At 45.4% G+C, this 22,483-nt stretch overlaps 1 protein-coding gene across 1 annotated transcript; it reads left to right on the top strand.

Moving 5' to 3' along the window:
- Window positions 1-1,470: 1,470 nt before the first annotated feature.
- On the top strand, window positions 1,471-21,521 carry LOC8027172. Its single transcript, XM_040207204.2, has 9 exons — window positions 1,471-1,594; window positions 8,987-9,244; window positions 11,694-11,798; window positions 13,224-13,349; window positions 16,655-16,729; window positions 17,809-17,925; window positions 19,373-19,537; window positions 20,216-20,272; window positions 21,302-21,521. Exons 2-9 carry the CDS (start codon window positions 8,999-9,001, stop codon window positions 21,401-21,403), a joined length of 993 nt encoding a protein of 330 aa, XP_040063138.1. The 5' UTR covers window positions 1,471-1,594; window positions 8,987-8,998; the 3' UTR covers window positions 21,404-21,521.
- The last annotated feature ends 962 nt before the right edge of the window (window positions 21,522-22,483 follow it).

Genomic DNA, 22,483 nt, shown 5'->3' with positions numbered 1-22,483 from the left:
AAGAACGCCTGCTCGCGTCGAGTTGCTAGAGAGTTTTAGCACTGAGGATAGGAGCAAACGCAAGCACTGGGGGTTTGTGTTGCGAGCACCAGGCTGCACGTGCGCGTCGTCGCCATGCACCAATCCTCCCGCGCAAGCGCAGTGTGGAACATGCAACGCTAACCCAAGTAGTCAGTGCTTGCGTTTGCTTGACTATGGTGCCTGGAACGCGTATCCGACTGTTCTCTTTACCTATAGTGACCAGACGTCCCGATTTAGGAGGGCAGGTTTCGCTTTTCCGGCCATGGTCCCGCCAGCATACTTGTTGGACGGCGTTTTGTCCAACTTCGGCTGTCTTGAACCCAAGAATAGAAAAACGACGTTGTTAAACGGAAGTATCGCACCAGTGAGAGGTTGCTTTCCCTGATGAAGGTACAAAATATGCTTGGCAGAGAAGAGCATTAAGCTGGAGGTTTTTTTGCAAATGACATCTGAACAGTACTATGGACATGAAATCTACAAAAATTAATACTTTACTAGACAAATGTTCCAACCAAATATATGAGATATGCATGCCAAACAGTATGCAAACTGCAAGGAAAAGAAATGTGCACGGTGTATAAAAAATAATAAAATTATGTAATTTGTTACCGAATTTAAACTTTTCGAGTATCGCAACGCAACACAACCCCCCCCCCCCCCCCCCCCCCCCCCCCCCCCAAATGCGTCCCGCTTTAGGGCCCGAGCAATATGGTCACTTTATGTTTACCGCGTTGGGTCCAAAAGGTTACTATAGATTTCCCCATAGTTACGTTGTCGCCGGCCGCGATCCTGGAGGCGTCACGAAAGCAGTGCATTGGGTGCGACAGACGCCTGTTGTGCAGCAGGTCGCTCTTGAGCTTGACAGTGCACGGAAGCTTCGGCAGTCAGGAGTTGGAACGCCATGACGACAGCGACACTCACGTTCGCTCGTGCTTTCTCGCCAGCATTCCTACGACCAACCGCCGGGATCGTGACGTCCGACAGCGTGACACTTCGGCTTTTGTGACGTCTTTTGTTGACACTTCCGGATTGCTCTCGAGGCATGGCCGAAATAGGACACGCTAAAAACTTCAGTCGGAGGCCCGTTCCAGGCACTGTTTACTAAAGCTCATTAGCGAGTTTTAGGGGACCGTTTTTGCACACGATAAGGTAAAAACGGATAAGGTAAAAACGGGTAAAAACTGTACGTGTCCAGCTTCTTTGCGTGCTGGCATTTTGTAGCGCTGGCTCTTGCGGACTTTCCCTTCTATTGGTGTTCTCTGCTTTACGCTGCCGTGCTAAGCGCATTGAATTCGAGAGGGAACCAACACGCTCTCCTAATCCTCCTCTCTCTTTCCCCTCCTCTCTCACACAGCACCACCATCGCGTTTCTGTTACTTCTTCGACTTCCCGCTCGCACCAGATAACTCAAACTCTTATCTTTTGTTGCTACGGGCAGACCGCCGCAACGCCTTATCACAAGGAGGCCGACACTGGTGTGTGTGTGTTTAGTTCGCCCCTACCGCCTCGATTCAGGCCCGAAGGGAGTGCCTGAGCGGCCATCGTTGTTTTTAACCCCCGTCAATTCCGAAAGGTAAGGATAACGTGCGTTATTCAATTTTGCGTCTGCCATATTTATGCGGTTTCGTGCCCTTTGCCGCTGGAGAGAATCGACCCCAACAGCTTATCTTCGACTGTGTAGCCACAGAATGGTGTGGCGACTCGTTATTCCATCTCACGGGTTGCACATTGATGTGTAGTACAGCCGGCTGCAAAAGTATGCGGGGCACGGGAGCTCCAGCCGAAATGGCTGGCTGCGTCTTCTGATGGCGCGTTGTCGCTCTCAACACTCAAGCTTTGTGCATGCGCTTCCTATCGTGTTCGCAAACATGTTTTTTTTTTGCTCGTTTTTATTTAGTCTACTTGACGAGCACGAGAGAGACTGGCGCAAGGTGCAGCGAAATGTTATCCGGAGCAAGCGAGCTTCGTGCCATTCATCACGGTGGCTGAGTCAGGCGCGCGGCATGACGACCTGCAAAGCGGCACCTCGCGCTGGCGGTCTCGGTTATCATGTGCGCACCGGACGGAAGGGAGTGAAAAAAACATGACTGCAAAAGTCGCAGACACAGGAGGAAGCGCATTATCGAAGCACGAGTCATGAGACCGGTCTCGCGCCGTGAGAAGCGTACCCAGTCATCTCGGCTGGCGTTCCGGTGCCGGTGCTTCGTACAAGTTTCAAACCAAAAAATCCTCGAACCAAATCTCTTCGAGGGTGGTTTGCCAAAATTGGTGGATTGAAAAGATAAGTGGTTTATAAATAGCTGATTCTAGTCCATTAGTGAGTACAAAAGACCGATTTCTAAGCCGACAGAAAACTCTGTTTCGAAAATTTGGAATAATCGGAGAAGTATAACGGCTACCTTTTCCTAGTAACGGCCAACTAACATTTTGTCTCGAGTAATCTAATTGGCATATTTTAAGCAAAAGTAATTGTAATTCTAATGGATTACTTTTTTCGAGAAATGTGTACAAGACTGCGCTGGGGGACATGTGCGCTCTTCCGGGACACGAAACTGTTTATTCTTATCGGGCCTTACTTCTAATAAGCAAGAAACCTTGCTGCAAACGTAATTTTTTTTAAGCGGTTGGCAGAATAAGTTTTTATAAAATGGTCGGTATGAACTAATGTCGTGCCTTAATGTAAAGTGGCTAGCGGTATGAGCTGGAATGCGCACATGGCGACCTGGCAGATAAGGATGACGCTGTCTAGCACGCAGCGAGTGGTCGGTCAGACTCATACCGGCACTGGAGGTGTTCAAATGTGTCTACTCACCCGCGGCGCACGATGTACAGTACCTTCCATACCCCGGCGCACGCACGGTAGACGTGCGACAGCGTGGTTCGTACTACCTGGTCACCATTTATTTATTTTATTTATTTATTTGCATACTCTCAAGGCCCGGAGGCATTACAAAGAGGAGTGGTACTATACAGTATAAAATCGTTGGCTACTTTCTTGAAGTCTGTAGCTTCAGTGATGGCAGCAATGGAGGCAGGGAGGTGGTTCCAATCGTTAGAAGTTCTTGGAATGGAGGAGTCAAATTATATGTTTGTTCGACATGATGGAGTCCGCACCTTAAACTGATGGTCAGTGCGAGACGATATGTAGAATGCACGAAGATATAACTGGTCTCAAAGAAGCGGGCTATGATGATAAATTTTGTGGAATAGGCATAGGCGAAGATACTTGCGACGAAGGGCAAGGACAGGTAGATCCAGGGTTAATTTCATTGCGGAAACACTTGCATTACGAAAATAATTAGAAAGAATAAAACGAGCAGCACGGTTTTGGATGGACTCGAGAATGTTTGATAAATGAAGCATGCCCAGGATCCCAAATTGTACAAGCATACTCAAGTTTAGGCCTAACTAGGGATTAATATAATTGTAGCTTCACGGGAACAGCAGCAGAAACAAAGTGTCGGCGTAAAAACCCTAGCATGCGGTTAGCATTATTACATACGTAGTTCACATGCATGTTCCAGGAAAGATTATGAGTGATGTGTATGCCTAGGTACTTGTACGAATCGACATATGATAACGGAGTATTGTTAAGGACGTACACGGTAGGGTCGGCGATACCCCGAAAGACGGGAAACACGCATGCTTTGTTTGGAATTTGTTAACGTTAAGCTTCATTACCCAGCTTGAGCACCAAGAATAAATGATATCAAAATCAGACTGGAGCATTGTAGTACCACATGGGCTAGTAATCACACGGTATAACACACAGCCATCGGCAAACAGTTTGATATAGGATGCAATCTGGGCAGGAAGATCATTGATGTAAATTAGGAACAATAGAGGACCGAGGACAGATCCCTTAGGCACCCCGGAAGATACATAAATAGTAGAAGTATTATGTTCGTTAGCAGTGACATATTGTGATCGGTCAGATAAAAAGCATCTAATCCAGCCCAAAACGTTAGGGTCAATGTTTAACTTACTAAGCTTAAAAAGAAGTAATTCGTATGAGACAGTGTCGAAAGCCCTAGAGAAGTCTAAAAATATACAGTCAACAATATCGCCAGAATCAATAGAACGAAACAGGTCATTAGTAAATGATAATAGCTGCGTTTCACAGGAAAATGATTTGCGGAACTCATGCTGACAGTCAGCGAAAAGCGAGTTGGATTCAAGAAATGCGATAAGGTGAGAGTAAATTATATGTTCAAGGAGCTTACAGGGCACGCTAGTTAATGAAATGGGTCTGTAGTTCAAGGGAGAGCATGTATTACCTGATTTATGCAAAGGAACCACCTTCCCTACCTTCCAATCACTTGGTAAGGTGCAGGAATGTAAGGAGTGGGAAAAAAGTTCGCAAAGAATTAAAGATGAGTAGGTCGCTGTACTTTTCAAAAACTTCGAGTTGATACCATCAATTCCTGCAGAAGAGGAAACCCTTAAGTTCCGAATTAAGCACTCAACACCAAATGAGTCAATAGAGATAGGAAACATCGGCAAAAAAGGGCGTTAGAAAAAGTAGGGTAACTGGTTGGCGTAACGCGAGAAAACGATGCAAACACGTCATTCAAAACAGTGCAACAATCATTTTGAGCGATGGGATCATTACTTTAGTCACAAAGTTCAATCTTATCGGACCTATTGCCGCCGACCACATTCCAGAATTTTTGAGGATTATCTCTGAGAAAGGAAAACAGTGTAATATGATAAAATTGTTCCTTAACCTGTGCGACAGCTTGTTTGTACTCGGTATCAGCAGTGTCATAGACGCACCAACGCTCAGGAGTGTTCGCTATTTTTGCGCGCCGAAATGGCCGTTTCTTTTTGTTTAACAAACGCCTAAGGCGCGGATTAAACCAAGGGGCCCGCGAGTTCGAGCTGATACGTCTTTTTGGAATATACCGGTTAACTAAAGAAGTTACTTTCTGCTTGGACAGAGACCAGTTTTCCTCAACTGTTCTTGTATGGAAACTAGGAATGTAATCAGCAATAAACGCTTTCAATTCATTGTTAATAGAAACAAAATCGGCACTTTTGTAGTCGCGAATAACTTTCGATGAATCAACTGATGAAACAGAGGCCTGCACATCGCACTGAATAACACGATGATCACTTAAACCAGGTAGGTATGTTAAGGGGGGCACAAGTTCAGGGGTTGTAGTAAGAACCAGATCTAATATGTTCGCGTTCTAGCTCATATCGCTAGCCGCTGTCCTTCAGAAACATGAACAGTGGCATCGGAAGTATTTGTTTTGTTTTGATTGACCCACCAACAGCTTAACGCCTCCTTAGTGGTGCACTTATCAATGAGTCAGTTAGTAGTAAAATTTTAAACAGGATAAAAGCGAAATGTTAGGAAGAAACAATAGTCTCAACCCACTTTCGAAATTTACACTCTTCATAAAAAAATATGAAGACTAACATTGCCACAAATATGTTCTAAATTGTTATACGTCAGTTGCAGGCGTGTCATGGATGCAGCATGGTAAAAATCGGTAGGGTAAAACGAAGTATAAACTGTTCTAGACCTACGAGAAACGTGCAAGTAAATGTGACTGAGTAGCTCTGGGGAATCAATTATACCATTTACAATCTTATACAAATATGTCAGTCCACGAATTGTTCTCCTGTTGTGCAACGAGTCTAACTTCACGAGTTCGCAAACCCTCTCATAATTATAAAAATAATTTGGTTGAAAAGAACGATCAAACAATACACGAACGAATCTACGTTGAATACTCTCAATTACACCTGAATTTCTCACTCCAATGCAGTTCGGAAGAACTGAGGCGTATTCGACACGACTAAGCACGAGTGAAGAAAGCAGACTTAGAATACAAAGTGAGTTAGAAAAACCGCGTGTCACTCGCGTAATTGTTACCAGCACTCTAAAGGAAGCATTCGCAATTTTAGTCACGTGATTTTGGAGGTGCAACCCTCAATGCCGTGAAAAAAAAAAAACGGAGAATTTGAAAGCTTTACAAAAACTGCGCTTCATATAAAAAACAATAATAATAATCCACTGCAAAAAAATACTTGTTTTTGTTGTTTTTTTGCAAGGAAACTTGCATTGTTGTAGCATTATGGACCCTTTTCAAAATATCGCCCTCTGTTTGGATCTGTGAAATCCCTGCACAATCAACCTAAGAACGAAGGGCGAGGGTAAGACGGGCCGGGAAGGAGGAAGCAGAGGGAACGCTGGAGAAGAGAGGGGGAAACCTCCTCTCTTTAGCGTTCTGTCTGCTTCCTCCTCCCCGGCCCGTCTTACCCTCGCCCTTCGTTCTTAGGTTGCAACGGCGCATTCACACTGGAAGCGGATCCGCGTTCGCGAAGCAGTCGCGGATGCGGTTCGCGAGCGACCCCATTCAGACACACCGAGAGGCGGTTGGCGGTTTCTCGGCGATCACGCGTGATATTTTGAGACTTGCGTTTGGCAACCCTGTTTTACAATCCAAAATCCACTTTAATTCAAGATCCAAATCCAAACTTTTGCTATTTTGGCACTCGGAATATCGGAAGCCAGCCTTTGCACCAAGATCAAAGGAGCGGCAAATGGCCAGCTTTCGGTGTTTTTGTCCGCCAAAACTCACAAAGAGGGCATTCCTTTTCGGGCCATAGACTCCGAGAAGACAACGTGGCAAGCATGTGTTTCAAGGTTTTTGGCACAACATTTCTCAAAAATACACATTGAGGATCCATTCCGGATTCCCAACTCAGAGCAAGTAAAAACTTATCTTGAAGAAAAAGGAAATAGTATAGTCTCGGGGTTTTCCTTGGACGTACAGGACATGTACTACTCCATCCTTCAAGCAAGGCTATTGCACGTTCTTAGAAATACCATTGAAAATCAAGGCCTTGCGAAGTTCCAAAATGGAGCAGGTGTTAGCATAGATACCTTCTTGGAGGTTTTTCCTCTCCGCAACGGTAATGACTTACCAAGATCAGCACTTTGTCCAGAAGAGTGGAGTGTGTATCGGGTCAAAAGTGGCACCATATTTGTGCGACGTCTTTTTAAGCGCGTGTGGGGTTGCTATACAACAAGCTTTGAAAGATGCACGGGTTGCAGTTATTTTTCGGTATGTTGATGACTTTCTTATTTTATGTACCACCGAAGTTTATGAAACATCAGACGGATGCCTTAACACCACTCTTAGGGATTTTCAAACAAATTGCATGGGCTTCACCTTTACATACGAGCTTCCCGCTGATAAGTCTATCAGGTTTCTGGATTTGGCCTTAGACTTCCAAAATTAACACGTTTGTTGGAGATACGAAACGCGATCGGGGAAAGGGTTCCTTTCCTTTTACTCCGAACAATCGAAAAATGTAAAGCAAGGGGTAGCCACCACAGCTCTCACAGCTAGCCTCAGAAAAACATGTTCACATCAGATGGGACGAAGCTTCGAGACCCAAATCTCCAGATTCCATGAGGCCGGATATCCGAGACCCTTCTTAGCCTCCATCTGTGAAAACCTCTTCCAAAACATCAAGAAATCCAGCCGAAAGAATGACTCTAACACACCAAAGAAGGTTCCTAGATCACCTTTCGCAGTGGTTCCGTATATTCATGGTGTCACCCATAGGTTGAAAAAGATCGCCACAAGGCAGGGCGTCAAAGTAGTGTGCTCGGCACCCAACAAGGGTTATGCCATGTGCCGGAAGGTTAATCTAGCAAAGGCCAACAACGCCGGCACTTGCAACACCAAACGTAAGAATAAGTACGTCCAATGCGAAAAGCGAGTAGTTTACAACATACCACTGTCATGTGGGCGTGTGTATATTGAACAAACGGGAAGGTGCGTGAACGATCGAGCACGTGAGCATGCAGCAAACATAAGAACCCTAACAGGGCCGGGGCATTTAGCTGCTCATTGTCGAGCATGCACGTGCGAGGCCGAGCTCGAAATGGGAACCATTTTAGCTCACCACAAAGACCAGCTCGCCCGCGAAATACTTGAGGCCTTGGCCATAGAAGATAAAGAAGAAAACTGCGTTAGTTCACCATCTATTGCCCTACAAGAAAGCGAAAAACGATTCCTTCGGAAAACCAGTATCCGAGATGGCACAGAAAGATCAAGTAGGAAGAAAATGAAGACATTAATAGAGGAGCAACAACATTAAATGATAGAATAAGTTCCGAGAAGGTAGCCACAACGCCAGTAGACAAAGAGAGGAAAACGAAGGATCATTATTAAATAGTTGGTGGTCCAGCGGATCGCTCCTTTCTCCCTATTTTCGTACTTCAGCTGGTTTAACCGTTGTAATATGTACCACCAACTAGCTCCGCTTCTACCCCCTCTAGGTCATGGCACACTGGAAATAACACGTCCACAAAAAAAAAAGGAAATGAGCGCAGTGACGTTGCACTTTCGACACTGTTTGATTAGCTCGTCGGCTCCTAGCGTTGGCCGTGTTCCGACGTTCTCTATCTTATGAAATGACTAGCACTTTACTCGATGCAGTTGTTCCGCCATTGTGCAGGGGTTCCCACCTAAAGTCCCTTGATACTTGTTACAAGTATCAAGGGACCAATGCAAAATGACAAAGCATATTCCGCTGGAACAAACTGGCGGCATTCAGTTCAAGCCTCTGCTGTGCGCTGCCATTCGCTTCCTAAAACCTCCACCGTCACGCAGTCGGCGCTTCAAAGAATGTCGCTACTTGTATGAAACTCTTATCTGGGGACTTTACTCCGACATTCTAATAATCGCACGCGACTTTCGAAAGGGGACAAGCCTAAGATCAATCCTCTGACTCATCACCCCTATATGTTAGTGACCTTGTGTCTAACAAACCGAATTCATTGTAACGAACTTTTGCCTGGCCATGGTTCTCTTGACTCGAGGGATATCTTGACTCGATAGGTCTCTTGACCTAAGGTATGTCTTGGCCAAAGGCGATGAAAAAAAAAAAGAAAGAAACAAGCTATGAAGTCTTTTTTTTTTTATTCTTTTTATTTCAGTTCTTTGTAGCAATGGAAGCACCGAACGGACATCGCGCGTTGGTCAGGGGCTTCGACGGAATCTCAGAGGACGAGACGATCACCTTTTGCGGCCAACTTCCCGACGGAACCTACTGCAACCTGTGCCGAAACGTCTTTCCTTTCCTGCGTCGAGACCCAGACGACCACTACTTCTGCGAATCGTGCACGCAAATGTCCACTACGGACGGTGTGTTCGAGTGCCCCGAAGACGGTACCTTATATTCTTTCGAGCTGCAGGTGAGAGCCATAACCAAAGTCAATTATTATATTTCTGCAAAGCGGAAAGGGGGGGGGAGGGGGGGGGAGGGGGGGGGGGACTTAATTAAGCTGACCGCTTATGGCAATGGCATGCGGAAGTTCCTTTTTTTTTTTCTTTCTTTGTGCTAGAAATAAATGTTTCGTTTTTATGGCCATGGAAAATATGAAGTTAACAAAATTGATTTGGGCAACACTTCGTTGCCCAGATCTGACGTTTCGAGATCTGACGTTACAAACAGATGTTACGTCACGTCCCACCAGTTCGTAACGTCCGATCTCTCTGCAACGTTTGTTAGCTCGACGGCTGCGTGACGTCACAAAACTTTGGGTCACAAAACATCACGCAGCAGCCATTAACACTGGCGAAATTCGGAATACAGTTTCGCACATACGCTCATGAATGGTTTAATTAATAAGGAGAGATCATATAAAAAAAATTGTGTTTGTCTATATGAAGGCTCCCTCTACGTAACGAGCGCAAAAACTTAATAAGTACTTCCAGTTTTGACAGGACAATCCCTATGAGACTGCTTACGCATTCCTACTCAGTGCCCACACCGCATTCCTGCAAGCAGCGCGCCCCGCCAGGTCGTAGAACGCATTAAACTAGGGTGCCTACATGTTTCCGCTCCGCTTTAGGGTGGCGCCAACTTCTTGTTACCCTTTCCCAGATCCTCTCCTGCCGCCATTTTTTCCCACTTCTTATTTCGCTAAACGTAAACAACGTTGAGTTTCTGTAGTCTCGACACACCGGCAACACTGTGAGGCCACTTCCGTTTCCGTTCATAAGAGGAGTGGGAGGCTCAGCGGGATGGCGGTCGTCGTGGCTGTCACTCTCTTTATTCGGGTGTTTCATATATTGAAGTTGCGAGCAGGAAGTGTGCGTGGCTTTTATCGAAACGCGAGTTCCCGCGACAAAATGGAACGCAACAGACCGGCATTGAACGCCGAAACCTTGCCGTCGGAACGAGAGCGGTGAGCGCTCCCTAGCCCTAACGAGGAATAGCGGCGTAGTCCGAGCGCACGACCGGCGAGTGTGACAAAATGGTCGACGAAAACAGCGGAGGCGCCATGGTAACGAGGTAGGCAACACTGGTTCGTCGGCAACAGGTATCACAAACGTTATCGCCACCTTAAACAGCGGAGCGGCGGAAACATGTAGGCACATGAAACAGTAATGCGCAGGGAGAGGGAGCAGGAACTTCCCGCTCCTCCTTCCCCCCCCCCCCCCTCCTCCGGCCACGCCTGACACGTGATCCGAAAAAACGGAGAGGGGCGGCCGCGCGCGCCACTCTCTCTCTTTTGCAGGCGCGCGGGCCGCAGCGCCATGAAGAGGGCTTCTCTGTGGGGTGGCGTTCCTTGGAACTATGACGCGTCGCAGCCAATGGCTATCTAGGTGCTGTTCCGCTCAGCCGATGGGAAAATGGGAATTTAGGTCGCGTTTTTCGCGGTTACAGACGCCGCCGGCTGCGCTCCATGGGACAGTTAATGCTTTCGCATTAAAAAAAGTTCGGTCCCTCGCGGAGCATTAGTACTTTCCCCCTTTATATGGAGAATTAAAAGGCTACTCAAGTGTATCCTAGGATTGTCTATTCATGGTGATAACTCAATCTACGGGCTCTAAGCAGCCCGAAAAGACCCGAGATCACACGCATAAGCGGGCGATTTTCCTATTAAAAAAACGAATCAGAGATTCGAGACGCGCCCCTATTTCTGCACCTTGGAGCAGACACCAGAGGGCGCCGTTGTCGGATGGCTTGATCAAACAATGATCGCTGTATTGCGTCTTTCACACCCAAAGATTCAACATTTTTGTCCAAACACAATGCATAACGCGCCTAGAAAGAGCAACAATAGTAACGTTCGGAATCTTCACGTAAGTAACTCTTTCCATTGGTTAAATTTAATGAAGGTAATAAAATGCCGAAAATGACCTTTCCCCACCTTCTCCCAAGAGAAAATAGTGACCGTGTATTCCTTTTGCTGTGAGATTACTATAGGACGCTTTGCCATCTAAAACTGGTCATTTTTATTGACTAAAGCAAAACAAACAATATGCCATAAAAAACAAGCTTCTACGAAAAGCACTCCAGTGCCCCCTTTAAGATATATTTAAGCGCATTTTAGATCGGGTGTGTTATCTTGCGCTGTTCACATATATGCAACCGAGTAAGACCGAGAGAGACCAGACCGGTGTTTAAGCCTCTTGCGACGTCTTGGGACTGGATGCGCTGGTCCTAGGACGCGCAAGAGACTTAAAAACCGGTCTGGGTATGGTAACAAATAAGTGCAAGGTAGCCGATCACATTCAGACGCAAAGGACTGAACCAACTTGTGTTGAGGGCATTCAATGTTACCAAAAGCCATGTTTTGTTGAAGACGTTGAGGGCGAAGTTGGTTTAAGGTGCTTTATATTTTTTTTTTCTAGCTCGCTCCTAAAGTTGCGGTGTCCCATAAAGTTCGAACCCTGTCTCTGTACTGCCCTCAGTCTCCCAAAGATAATCCGATCAAGATCCCGTTCTCCGCACTAAAGGTAAGGAACATCGTTCAATACAACAACAAAAAAACGCTGATTTTTTTTTATTTTTTTTTTTTTTAGCTGTAAAAGAATAGTTTGTATTTCTCTATGTGATTTTTAAAGCATAGACGCGTTAAAGCAAGGGGGAATTGTGGCAGAGTGTGTTATCGCACACCAGCTCGGAGTACTTGAAGCGACCGATTGTACTGCAGAACCCAAGGATCCTGAGTTCAATGTCCACCCCTGCCCGTTTCGAACGGGAGGGCGCCACGAGAGCGCACCGTGCACGAAAGCGCCGCGACACGAAAGCGGGGTGTGTTTTTAGAGCGCGCGTCATGAGAGCGCTGAACAGCTGCAGTCACTAAGGTACCTATCACCGGGGTAGTCGAGTATCAAATCTCCTTTTGTAGTAACTTGGTTGTTATACATTGAATTAACTGTTACGCGACAGCCAGAACAGCACAATATGTGAATACAGTCTCATATTTCGTCATTAACCCTAAGAACGAACGGACTGGTTTCTAGCGCGTTCCGAATTCGACGTTTTCCCTTCGTTTGCCACAATTAAACGTAATAAAGGTGTAACACCTGCGCGCACTGTAGGCTCTTGTAGCCTTAAGGCGCGTTCACACTCTTACAACCGAGTACGACCGAGAAAGACTTCTTGAGACCGGATGCGCTGAGCGGAGCTGGTCCTAAGAGATCGCAAGAGGCTTAAAAACCGGTTTGGTCTCTCTCGGTCGTACTCGGTTGCAAGAGTGTGAACGGGCCTTTACTCTCAGTAGAGAACTAAAATGTTGGAAGCGTCACTGGATATTGGGAAGGTAGCACCATTGTCTTCCCTGCCTTCTAACCAAACACAAATACTAACATACAGACGACGAACACCTCGCAACGCGATTGGCTAATCGGTCTCCGTTGCTATGGCAATCGCTATTTTGGCCCCTTCAAATCTTGGAAGCTTCGAGAGGCGTTCTAATCCAGTCGCACCTAGATCACCGCTAGATCACCATGGAGTACCATCGTACTCAAGGCACTACTCGCCAATATAAGCGTCTTCGGCAGTGCAATCAACCTACTAATTATGCCCATCTCCACTGTTCTTTTACAATTATATTCTTCTTGCATATTTCAAAACAGGAAAATTATTTTGCAGTGCCTTCAGCACCGACGCCGCATGTGGTGGTGGTACGAAGATGTGCGCTTGTTTCGCCGTTGTGCGGATAGCAAAACTTCGGTATACAAGAAACGCCTCTACAAAGCTACCCGTCACGAGCGAATTTAGATCGGCTCACGAAGAATGGAGAGGGAAAAGAGAAATTTCTCATTTCACGAGCGAAAATGGCGACCATACGGGGAGTTTTTTCGCTACCGGTCCAGTTAGTTAAAACAAGGCAAACTATGGTGCACATGTGAACACCGCGGTGCCTCCCTTTACAGGCACACATGAATCGTTGCCAATGTGCGATTGCTGCAAGAGAGCAAGGCAAGGCAGTGTCTAGCCCACGGCCCCATCCGGTCACATTGCCTCCGAACAAGAACGTCGCAGACGGGGTGGCAACCAAGGTAAAGGATGCGTTCTCTATGGCTGGACACTTCGTGAAAGGTTATAGGGTGTTTACTCTGACGTTATTTCGTCCACCACTTTGTTGTCATATGAGCTGGTTGGCGCATGCTAAAAGCGAGTATTCCGGAGATTCCCATGAAGATTGCCATATTGGTAGTGCACAAACGCTTATAAGTTTCTTCCCGCCTCTTTATTTTTTCTTCTGATTAATAAACCATTTCTCACTCAGTCACTTTAACAACAATATAGCGATCGACGTCATGGGAAAACGCCCTATGTCGAGTGTTAGGGACAAAGAAAACCGTGTTTTTCGGCCCGTGCTACTCATCGCTGAATGATGGAAACTTTGAGAGTGTAACGCAAACAATGATGTTAAAACGCAAAAGTTTGAAAACGTGGCGTTACCTGGATCAAAAGGTAAAAGAGAAAGGGGAGGTTTTCGGAAAAGCCGCACATTCACCTAAGCCTAATATCGTCAAAACCTTAAAGTGGAATTATGGGCGCGAGGAGCATTTATATCCGTGAAAACCACTTGTCTGCGAGAAAAAAGACATTATCATAATTACCGCTAACAATTTATTTTTCGGTTAAATAAATGTTGGAGGTGCCGACAGTGTCATTTCGGAGCGTGTTCATTGTCGTGGGTGCGGTTTTTGAAGCATAATTTATTTCAATAGAAAGGAACTTCAGATGTGAGTTGCGCCGCCGTAGCCATCGCAAATGCCGTACTGTACCGTCGTCAGCTAAATGTGACGGGCTAACTCCTGCTTAAGTTAGTGGAACGCCACTATTGGTCACGTGACCCGTGGTACGTGGCAAAGTTAAATGAATAGATTAGCTCAGCTACGGAACTACCTATAGACCTTTCCATCGCTTATCACCCGTGCGAGAAATACAGTCACTGAGCTGTGCGCAAGGTCTGATATACCACACAGCAGAGCAATAGGGCACATGGTCAGAAGGCGTTCCACAGCCCAGGAGACAGAAGATGGCAGCGCACAGAAGCCGATTTTTGCAAAGGTCTAGGAAGTATGCACTGGTGTCCACATAAGTGTACGTGGCTGCTGAGCACGTGCTGACGGCGAGCTTCAACAGTACTTTTGAAACGTGCATTCCACATCATCAAGATTGCCGGTATTAGCAGATTATTAATGTGAGCTCGTTCCGAGCATGTGCTCTAAACAGTGACCTCAAATAAGGTGTCAAATTAATACCCCCTATAGACGATTGCAAGCCGGGCTCCTGGCCGCCGCCATATCTCTGCTCATGGTGGCAAGTGCGTGCAATTACAAGTTTGCCAAAGCTACGTTCCCGCGCACGCTGCACATGCTTGCACGCATAAGGCACCAGTGAGGCGCCATGCAGTCGTCTATAGAAAGTATTCACTGGAGGCCATGAGCTCGACTGTTGAGCGCCTGCCGATGACAAGCTTTCGTCGTTTTTTTTTTTTTTTTTTTGTTTTTTTTTTTGCGACGTGCATGTTACATTGTCAGGATTGCCGGTATTAGCAGCCTATTAACGTGAGCTTGTTCTAAGCATGCGCTCTAAACCACACCCTCATGGTATATTCGGCTGGTCACTTTCGAGCGCTCCAATCATCCGAGTCGGAGCTACCAGATCCCGGAGCGCCTCCGCATCGGAGCGAGATAATCGGCGCGCCCAGCCGAACGCTCCTCAACTTTTCGGAGCGGCAAGCCGAGCGGATAGAGGGTGGCCTGCGCTACTAGAGGACGTCGCGAGCCGCCCTCTAGCGGACATTTTGCTTCTCGGATTCCGTCAATCCTTGAAAAATGGCAGCCGTCAACGCGAACGCTGATAAGGACATCGCAAGCCAGCCGTGCCAAGCGGAAGTTCCTGCGAAACTATAAAAAAAAAAAGACAACATTACAGCTTGAAAACTATCGTACTTTTGTTTTTACCGCTTTGTCCGAGTAGGTTCGCACTATAGAAACATAGGCCTTGACCTTGGGCATTGTACAAGGTTCGCCAAACAACTCGGCAAACTTTGCTTTGTAAACACGGCCCTCGTTGTCGTCGTCTGAGCTCCTGGTGTTGTCGCTGTCTGCTAGCTTCGCCAGCAGCACTGACGGTGCCACCACTAACATTAAACGTCTTCGTTTCAACGACATTTCACCTGAAATCGGGGAGCACAACACAACGGTGACGGCGTCGAGACTGACGGATGTTTTTCGCAGACCTTTTTCTGCGGAGTAGTTGCGTTCTCGCCGTCCGCTTCCGACAGAAAAGCAAAATGGCGGAATGGCTGGAGTCACGTGACCGGTCGGCAGCCAGATCTCTCGCGCGCTCCCACTTCCATGCCAGAGCGCCTCAAACCGCTCCGATTCGGAGGACGACGAGATTCGGAGCTTGGAGAGCGCTCCGAAAGAACATGTACCGTGAGCGTCTGGCATCGACCAGCCGAATGCACACCGGTTTTTCAGAGCGCTCCAAGAGGCTGAAAAGCGACAAGCCGAATATACCATCAGATATGGCGTCCACTTAATACCCCATATAGACAATTGCAAGCATGGCGCTGCGACTGGTGCCAAATGTGTGCAAGCACGTGAAGCATGCGCGTGAGTGTAGCTTTGTCGAGCTTTACTCGTCAGCACGAGCAGTGACATGGCGGCGGCCTGTCGACCCAGGTGCAATCATCCCCGCCCTCCCCCCGGTTCGCCCGCCTCCCGTTGTTCGACATGCTACGCCACGACCGTTTTGGGGGGACGGCTGCTATGGCAACTGCAGTACGTAATCTATGAAATATGTATGTTTCGAAGCACAGCGTCTAGATGGCGTTTCACCGTACTCTAGGGTTTCGTTTTGAAACGCAAATCTAGAGGGCGTTTCAAACGACAGAAGGCAGACTGAAGTGAGTGGGGAGAGGTGCTCCCTCCACGGGAGTTCCTCAACTGAGCTAATCTAGTAACGTTGGTAGGTAGCGCGATCCATGCGGGACGCCGTTGTGTTGACTCGAGGTGCGAAGCCGTGGAGTTACGTGAACGCGTGACATCTTGCCATGTGACGTCACGTTGCGCCACAGCTTGCCACCCAACGTTGCCACACCTAATAACGCTGTTGACACCGCGAAGTCCTGTGACATCATGACTTCGCACTGCGGGTCACATGACGCAATGACACCACATGACCTGCGTCCTGCTGTTGTGTTGTCCAGATTTACATATGTATCCCTAATGCGCCCTGCATTGAGGGTAATACGTCATATCAGTTACTTCATTCCTCTGCTCCAATGCTTCTGTATCAGCATCTGCCTTAACTTCTTTTTGTTCTGACATTTCGTTTCTAGCATGGCGTGGGAGTGCCTGAAAAGTCAGCACAGAAGACTCAAGAAGAGGATGCGACCCCACCCATTGTTGAAACGGTAACAATTGAAATACACTTCTGGTCCGGTTCTTGTCGCTATAGAAAATCCTGATCCCAATAATGCCCCCCCCCCCCCCCTCCCCGTCATAGCGCGCGGTGAATTAAAGCGATTAACAAAAGCTCGGGGAACCCCCTAATTCAAGAAACAAGTGGACACAACGATTAGCAAAGTTGTTTTGTTTTGTTTTTTATTTTACCAAAAAGGGGCGACGTCGCAGACTGCTTTAAACGTCCCAACTTTGGTGGCTCCTTCTCGGCTAGAGCGATCGCGCCTCCATTCAGAGCAGACAATGCGCACCTTTCCGGAAATCTTCTGCGCGCCGCCATCTTTGTCTACTGGGCTGTGAAACGCGTCCTAAGCATGCGCAGAAGCTCTCTCCTACACTCTGCACATGCGTCCACATTCCAGTAAATATGATTTTTTTTTTTCGCCTAGGTGGTAAAAGGAGTGAAGAACTACGAAAGTAGATAATAGAATTATGAAAGTCTCCTTACGTCACAGTACGTCTCCGATAGACTCTTTTAACACTGCGTGCCATCTAGTAGTTGCTATGCCACTTATCTGAGTCAGCCATTATTTTGGCACGCACTGTGAGTCTGTATTGGACACGAGCGGTGCAGAAACTTTTTCAGCAACATCTGAGTTTCTATTCTCCTTGCATCGCCTCTCAAAATTAAGAAATGTTATTTTTAATTGTAATAAATTAAAAGTGTTTCACAAGTAAAAAATATTACAAACACGCATGTACGTTAGTTTTTATTGTGCCTTCATAATCGATGTTCGCCAAGGCGCAAAGTTTTATGTACTAAGTCTCCAACAAGAAAAAGGACAAATTTGTCGCGGCCGTAATATACGATTGCTCTGAATTCTCCTTGGCCGTGTCCACACTGTTTGGCGTGAGGAGACAAATGAAGCTTTGTTTTATTAATTTATCCTAAAATAAAGTAAGTAAAGGGACTCTGGCCAAAGCGTGCCCACAACATCGACGCATAATCTCGCCCTCGGCATATGGGTCTTTTCTACTTTGGAAGACTGTATACTTGTCATAAAACTAAACTAACAGAACTCAATTGCAGAAAGTCATCTGTCCATATTGCGAGAAGTGGTTTCTCAAGAGTGAAGTCGCCTCCCACATAAAGCAGAAAACATGTACCGGAATGCCACAACAGCAATCGTTGTCGAGCTCAACTCTAGTAAGTATACCTACCTGGACCTAAAAGTTAACTCGAATAAAGTATCCCTAATTACCAAACGTTTCTCAACGTTTGACTCTTTTCTTTTTTTTTTTTTCGCCGATCCGTCCGCAGAACATTCGGTATCTTCTCGGGAAATAGGCTGGCACCATCTTAAATTACAAAACACTAAGTCAGTGAGAAGTGCAATGGCAGTCACGAGTCAAGTTTCAAACATATGCTGAAAGCTGGGTCGCAGGTCTTTAGTCCCAAGCAGCCTGCCTTCAACTACAACCAGTGTCCCTATGTTCAATTTGGTCACTGGCGCTGCTTAACCAACCTTATAAAAATGAAGATAGCTCATAACATGGTGGCCCTAAAAGCTTCAGAGCAATTACCGGTTTAGGAATTAGCTTCCCAAAAAAGTCAACAACTATCTAATTTTAAGTTGTTTCGTTTCTTTTTTTCTTTTTTTTTTATTATTATTTACCATTCACAGAATGGTCACCTACAGCGGTATAATTATGGACGGGGTCTTCTTTTTTTCTTCAACTAAAACCGATTGTGCAGAAACGCTGGTGGTATTTTTTTCTTTGTACAACTTTTGAGTTCACCGAAGCACGTTTAAAGGTAATATAAAAAAAGGTTCTTAAATCTTTATGCTTTCCGGAAAGGCGGCCACAAACTTTTTAGTCAAAGAAGTGTCACCAAGACGCAGACTTCCATGCAAATTGGTAAAACTTGTATTACGGTAACCCACCTAGAATAGAATTAAATGGAGTGTATTCACACAAAATAAAAGATACAAATAGTGCTGGCCAACGAAATCAGATACTGATTGTGTATGGAGCCAGATAGCCAGTATTAATGCGTATTTCTCCCGTCACACGAAGTCGTTAACTAACTTAAAAGAAGGGTTGTTACTTGCAATGAGTGCTGCAATTTACTTCCTGATTGATCCAGACGACATAAATTTGACTTTCCTTTTACGACTCATAAAGAAACTTTCTACGCGAAAGTAAATTGGAGCTACTGACTTCAAAAGTGATTACGTTAACCAGCGCCGGGAAAATCGTTTTTTTCCCAAAACTGCTCTGTGTAGTTGGCGACACCATCAAGACCACAGCAAATACTGTTCAACTCGATAAATGGCCCCACGATCAGTCTCTTGCTAATGTTCCTTGATACTTTAACAGGTAAAGACAACTAACAGGCGTGACGAAGCACATTTCGAGTTAACATAATGGCGTTTTTCCATACTGGTGCTGCAGGCCTCCATCTTGGTTCTTATAACCTGTACCATCACGCAGTCGGCACTTCAAAGAATAACAACGCTGACAGGATGCATAAAGCACACCTAACTAGAAACTTCTTCTTTAGCCGTTCTTGATTATACCTGGAAGCATTTTAATTTAATTGCAGAAACTTATCTGAAGTGGAGATGTTGTCCTGCGTTTTTTTCTTGTAGGTGCAACCACAATTTGAGGAGGATTCGCGCAGCAGCCCGACGATCGAGATGGAATACGTGGGCTCAGATCAGCGATTCGTGCCCCACAACGATCCACGTGATATGCAGGTCGACAGCAGCCCTGTAGATGGAGGACCCAAGAGTGCCACGAAAGACAGATATGATGTAAGTCAGATGCCCGACAGTGCTGTCCCTCTTTCGTAGTCTTGGCATCACGGAAGTCTGATTGGCAATCATCAAGGGAGTCTCACGGGCCATCGAGAAATTTTGATGGAGCATCAAGATTTTCTTATGGAACACCAAGAAAGTCAAATGAACCATCAAAAATGTCTGATTGACTATCAGAAATGTCTGATTGGCTATCAAAAATGTCTGATTGACCATCAAAAATGTCTCATCGACCGGCAAAAGCATTCGATAGCCCGTCAAAACATTTCTAATAATAGCTTTGATCGGAGTTTAAATGCCCATTAAATGTGGCATTGGAAGAGTAGTACTTTGAAACTCAGATCATTATTCAACTAATTTTGCTTCCCGAGAGTTCATATAATCGACATAGAAAATGAGTATAGTCCACAGTTAGCAGTAAACCATTATTAAAATATCCCCATTGCGAAGTAGTCTGATGAATGGTTTGTTTGGGCTAGTTGATTCATCAAGATTCTGGGGTAAAACAGGCAACGCTGTGTACACTCTCGTGTTCACTTTGTCCGTGTCCCGTTGCGCTGTTTTACCCAGAATTGTGAAGTAGTGTTTTCTCTTTGCTGTCACGCGTTTATTTGTTGGTAACAATTAGCAAGAGGACTCTCCAATGACCACGTAAAATAATGATCTTTATTTCAGGAAAGAATTGCCCGTTTGGAAGAACAAGTAGAATACCTATCAAAGCAACTGCAAAAGGTTAGTTCAATCTCTCGTTTGTCTAAACCCACTCCATAGGGAACCGGAGTCACTGGTTCCACATAAAGTGAAATTCTTTCATGGGATGCTCGTCATCTCGAACATGCTGAAGAAAAAAAAAACGGACGTTGCCGCCGCTTTGAACATATCTAAGAGTGCCCTCTACGTATAACGAACATATAGTAAAAACAAACAAAAAATTATAATTGGGTTTTTCTATAACGAATTATTAGATATTTCGAACGAAATCGGGCATTTTATACAGTTTCTTTATAAATCGGTGTGACTATAGTACTATATTTGTGTAGTTCCTTTCCAAGATTTACCCACTATCGACGTTTCTGTACGTGCCAACACAACTCTCAAGTCAGATGAGTATATGGATATAGTAATACCGTGTATGGACGCTACTTTAAAGGGAATCCCCGAAAAATTTTAACGTGCCAAAATAATCACGTGTGTCAAAAAAATGCATTTTACATAAAAAATATTTTAGCTCAATATTTGGGTCACGCGACTCGTACGAGAATCGCGACGTGCTTCCACTTCATGACATGCTGAAAGGAAGTGCGTTTTGCAAATGGTACTTAATCAAAACGGAGTCTCACTACAAAAAAAAATTGCAAGATTTTTTTTTTTTAGGTGGGGAGGGGGGGGTATTTTCTGACATAAATGTATACGCCTGCAAGCCAGTCGCTCAAAAATATTATTTGATAGCTCAGTGTCTCTAGGGGTGATTCCAAAAGGCATTTCTAATAAGTGCTTTTCGTCTTTATGTGTCGAAATACCAGAATAGCTTGGAACTCACAATGTGTCTCACTATCTATGCACATGTCCCAATGCGCTAAAAGAAAAAAAGCCGAGTTCATTTTATTTTGTATCATGCATGTTCTACCCCCGACCACAACACAAAAAAAAATGTTTTTAAGGAGTGTACTGTATCTTCAAAGATAACTTAAACGCATCGATTCTCTCCAACTTGAACAAGGATTGGTGTGTCGACGTTCAATTCATGTTTTTGTTTTGTAGGTCACAAACGATTTGAAGAAAGTCCACTACATACTGAACATATTGGCCCCACACATCCCGTCGGTGGAAAAACTATACCCCAACCTTCGCACGGACGATTGACAAGGGACCCCATGTTGACGGCCGTTGGCAGCGTTTCAAAAGTCACGATTTTAATCGGTACACAGAGTTCGTACGATGTTTTCGAAGCTTCAGCCAATATAACCAAGATTTTTTTCCACTTCAAGCTTTGCGAACTGCTTCCTTGGCACAAAACACTTCGCGTCTTTTGATCGAACACAAGTATTGAGTTAGAGCTGCACAGTAGCTTTTTTTTTTTTTTTTATATCCGAATTTTTAGGGGGTTACGCTCATGGTATCGTTTCCAGAAGTATTTCATTTCGTTTTCATACACAAGAATAATTGTCTTTTTTTTTTTTTTCTAAAGTTGTCTTGATGTAACTATGCTGGCGGGTTCTAGAACACAATGTTTTACCTGGAGCCTGGAGAGAAAGCTGATTTATTTGGAGAGAAAGCTGATTTGAATGGTGCAAAGGCTGCCAAGAAGATTGAGATGATAGAAAGTCATACGGTGTTGATCACTGCATCAACGACACCTCGTCCGCCAATGTTTGTTTGTTTGTTTGTTTGTTTGTTTTAAACATGTGTAAATGTGGTACAGTGGGCACAACGAGTACGGGAACTACCTTTTGGTGTTCCATCTCAGAAAAGTCTTCAATCATTCTTGAAAGTTTCAATATGGTAAGGCACCTGACATACAGAAATGATAGTGTCACCCTTTCAAAGTGTGTACCATTCCTTTGAGCGCACTTTCCTTCGCCTGCTTCGTGTTTTACATTTTGGTAAAGCATTGCGGTTTACCAGGTTTTTATATATATATATATACGTTTGTTTAGTTGCACAAACTCCTATAACAACTTTCTTGGTAACCTTTCTTTGTAGCCATATTATTTTCTGTTTCTATACGCGAGCACTGTTAAGATTCTTCACTCAAACATATGGGTCATCATTACTTGATAAGAACGGCAGGGCGTCTCTTTCCGACGCCCGGCTTTCGGCACGCACTCGTCGCCTTCCGTCGTGCTTCGGCTGCGCGCTCACGCTCGATGCTCGCGAGACGCCGAAGCATTATCGAAGGTAGGAAGCTCGCGCTGGAGGCGTAACAACTGAAGAACTTTCCTG

The sequence above is a fragment of the Ixodes scapularis genome, unplaced genomic scaffold (assembly GCF_016920785.2).
Source record: "Ixodes scapularis isolate PalLabHiFi unplaced genomic scaffold, ASM1692078v2 PGA_scaffold4__175_contigs__length_147842914, whole genome shotgun sequence".
Classification (NCBI taxonomy): Eukaryota; Metazoa; Arthropoda; class Arachnida; order Ixodida; family Ixodidae; genus Ixodes; species Ixodes scapularis.
This window is presented reverse-complemented; position numbering and strand designations above follow the sequence as displayed.

Bases quoted from the DNA above. Each gene is read 5' to 3' on its own strand.
- LOC8027172 (XM_040207204.2), top strand. From the start codon at position 8,999: ATGGAAGCACCGAACGGACATCGCGCGTTGGTCAGGGGCTTCGACGGA. The intron at 16,730-17,808 runs GTAACAATTGAA...ACTCAATTGCAG, and splicing joins CCCCACCCATTGTTGAAACG to AAAGTCATCTGTCCATATTG. The intron at 19,538-20,215 runs GTAAGTCAGATG...TCTTTATTTCAG, and splicing joins CCACGAAAGACAGATATGAT to GAAAGAATTGCCCGTTTGGA.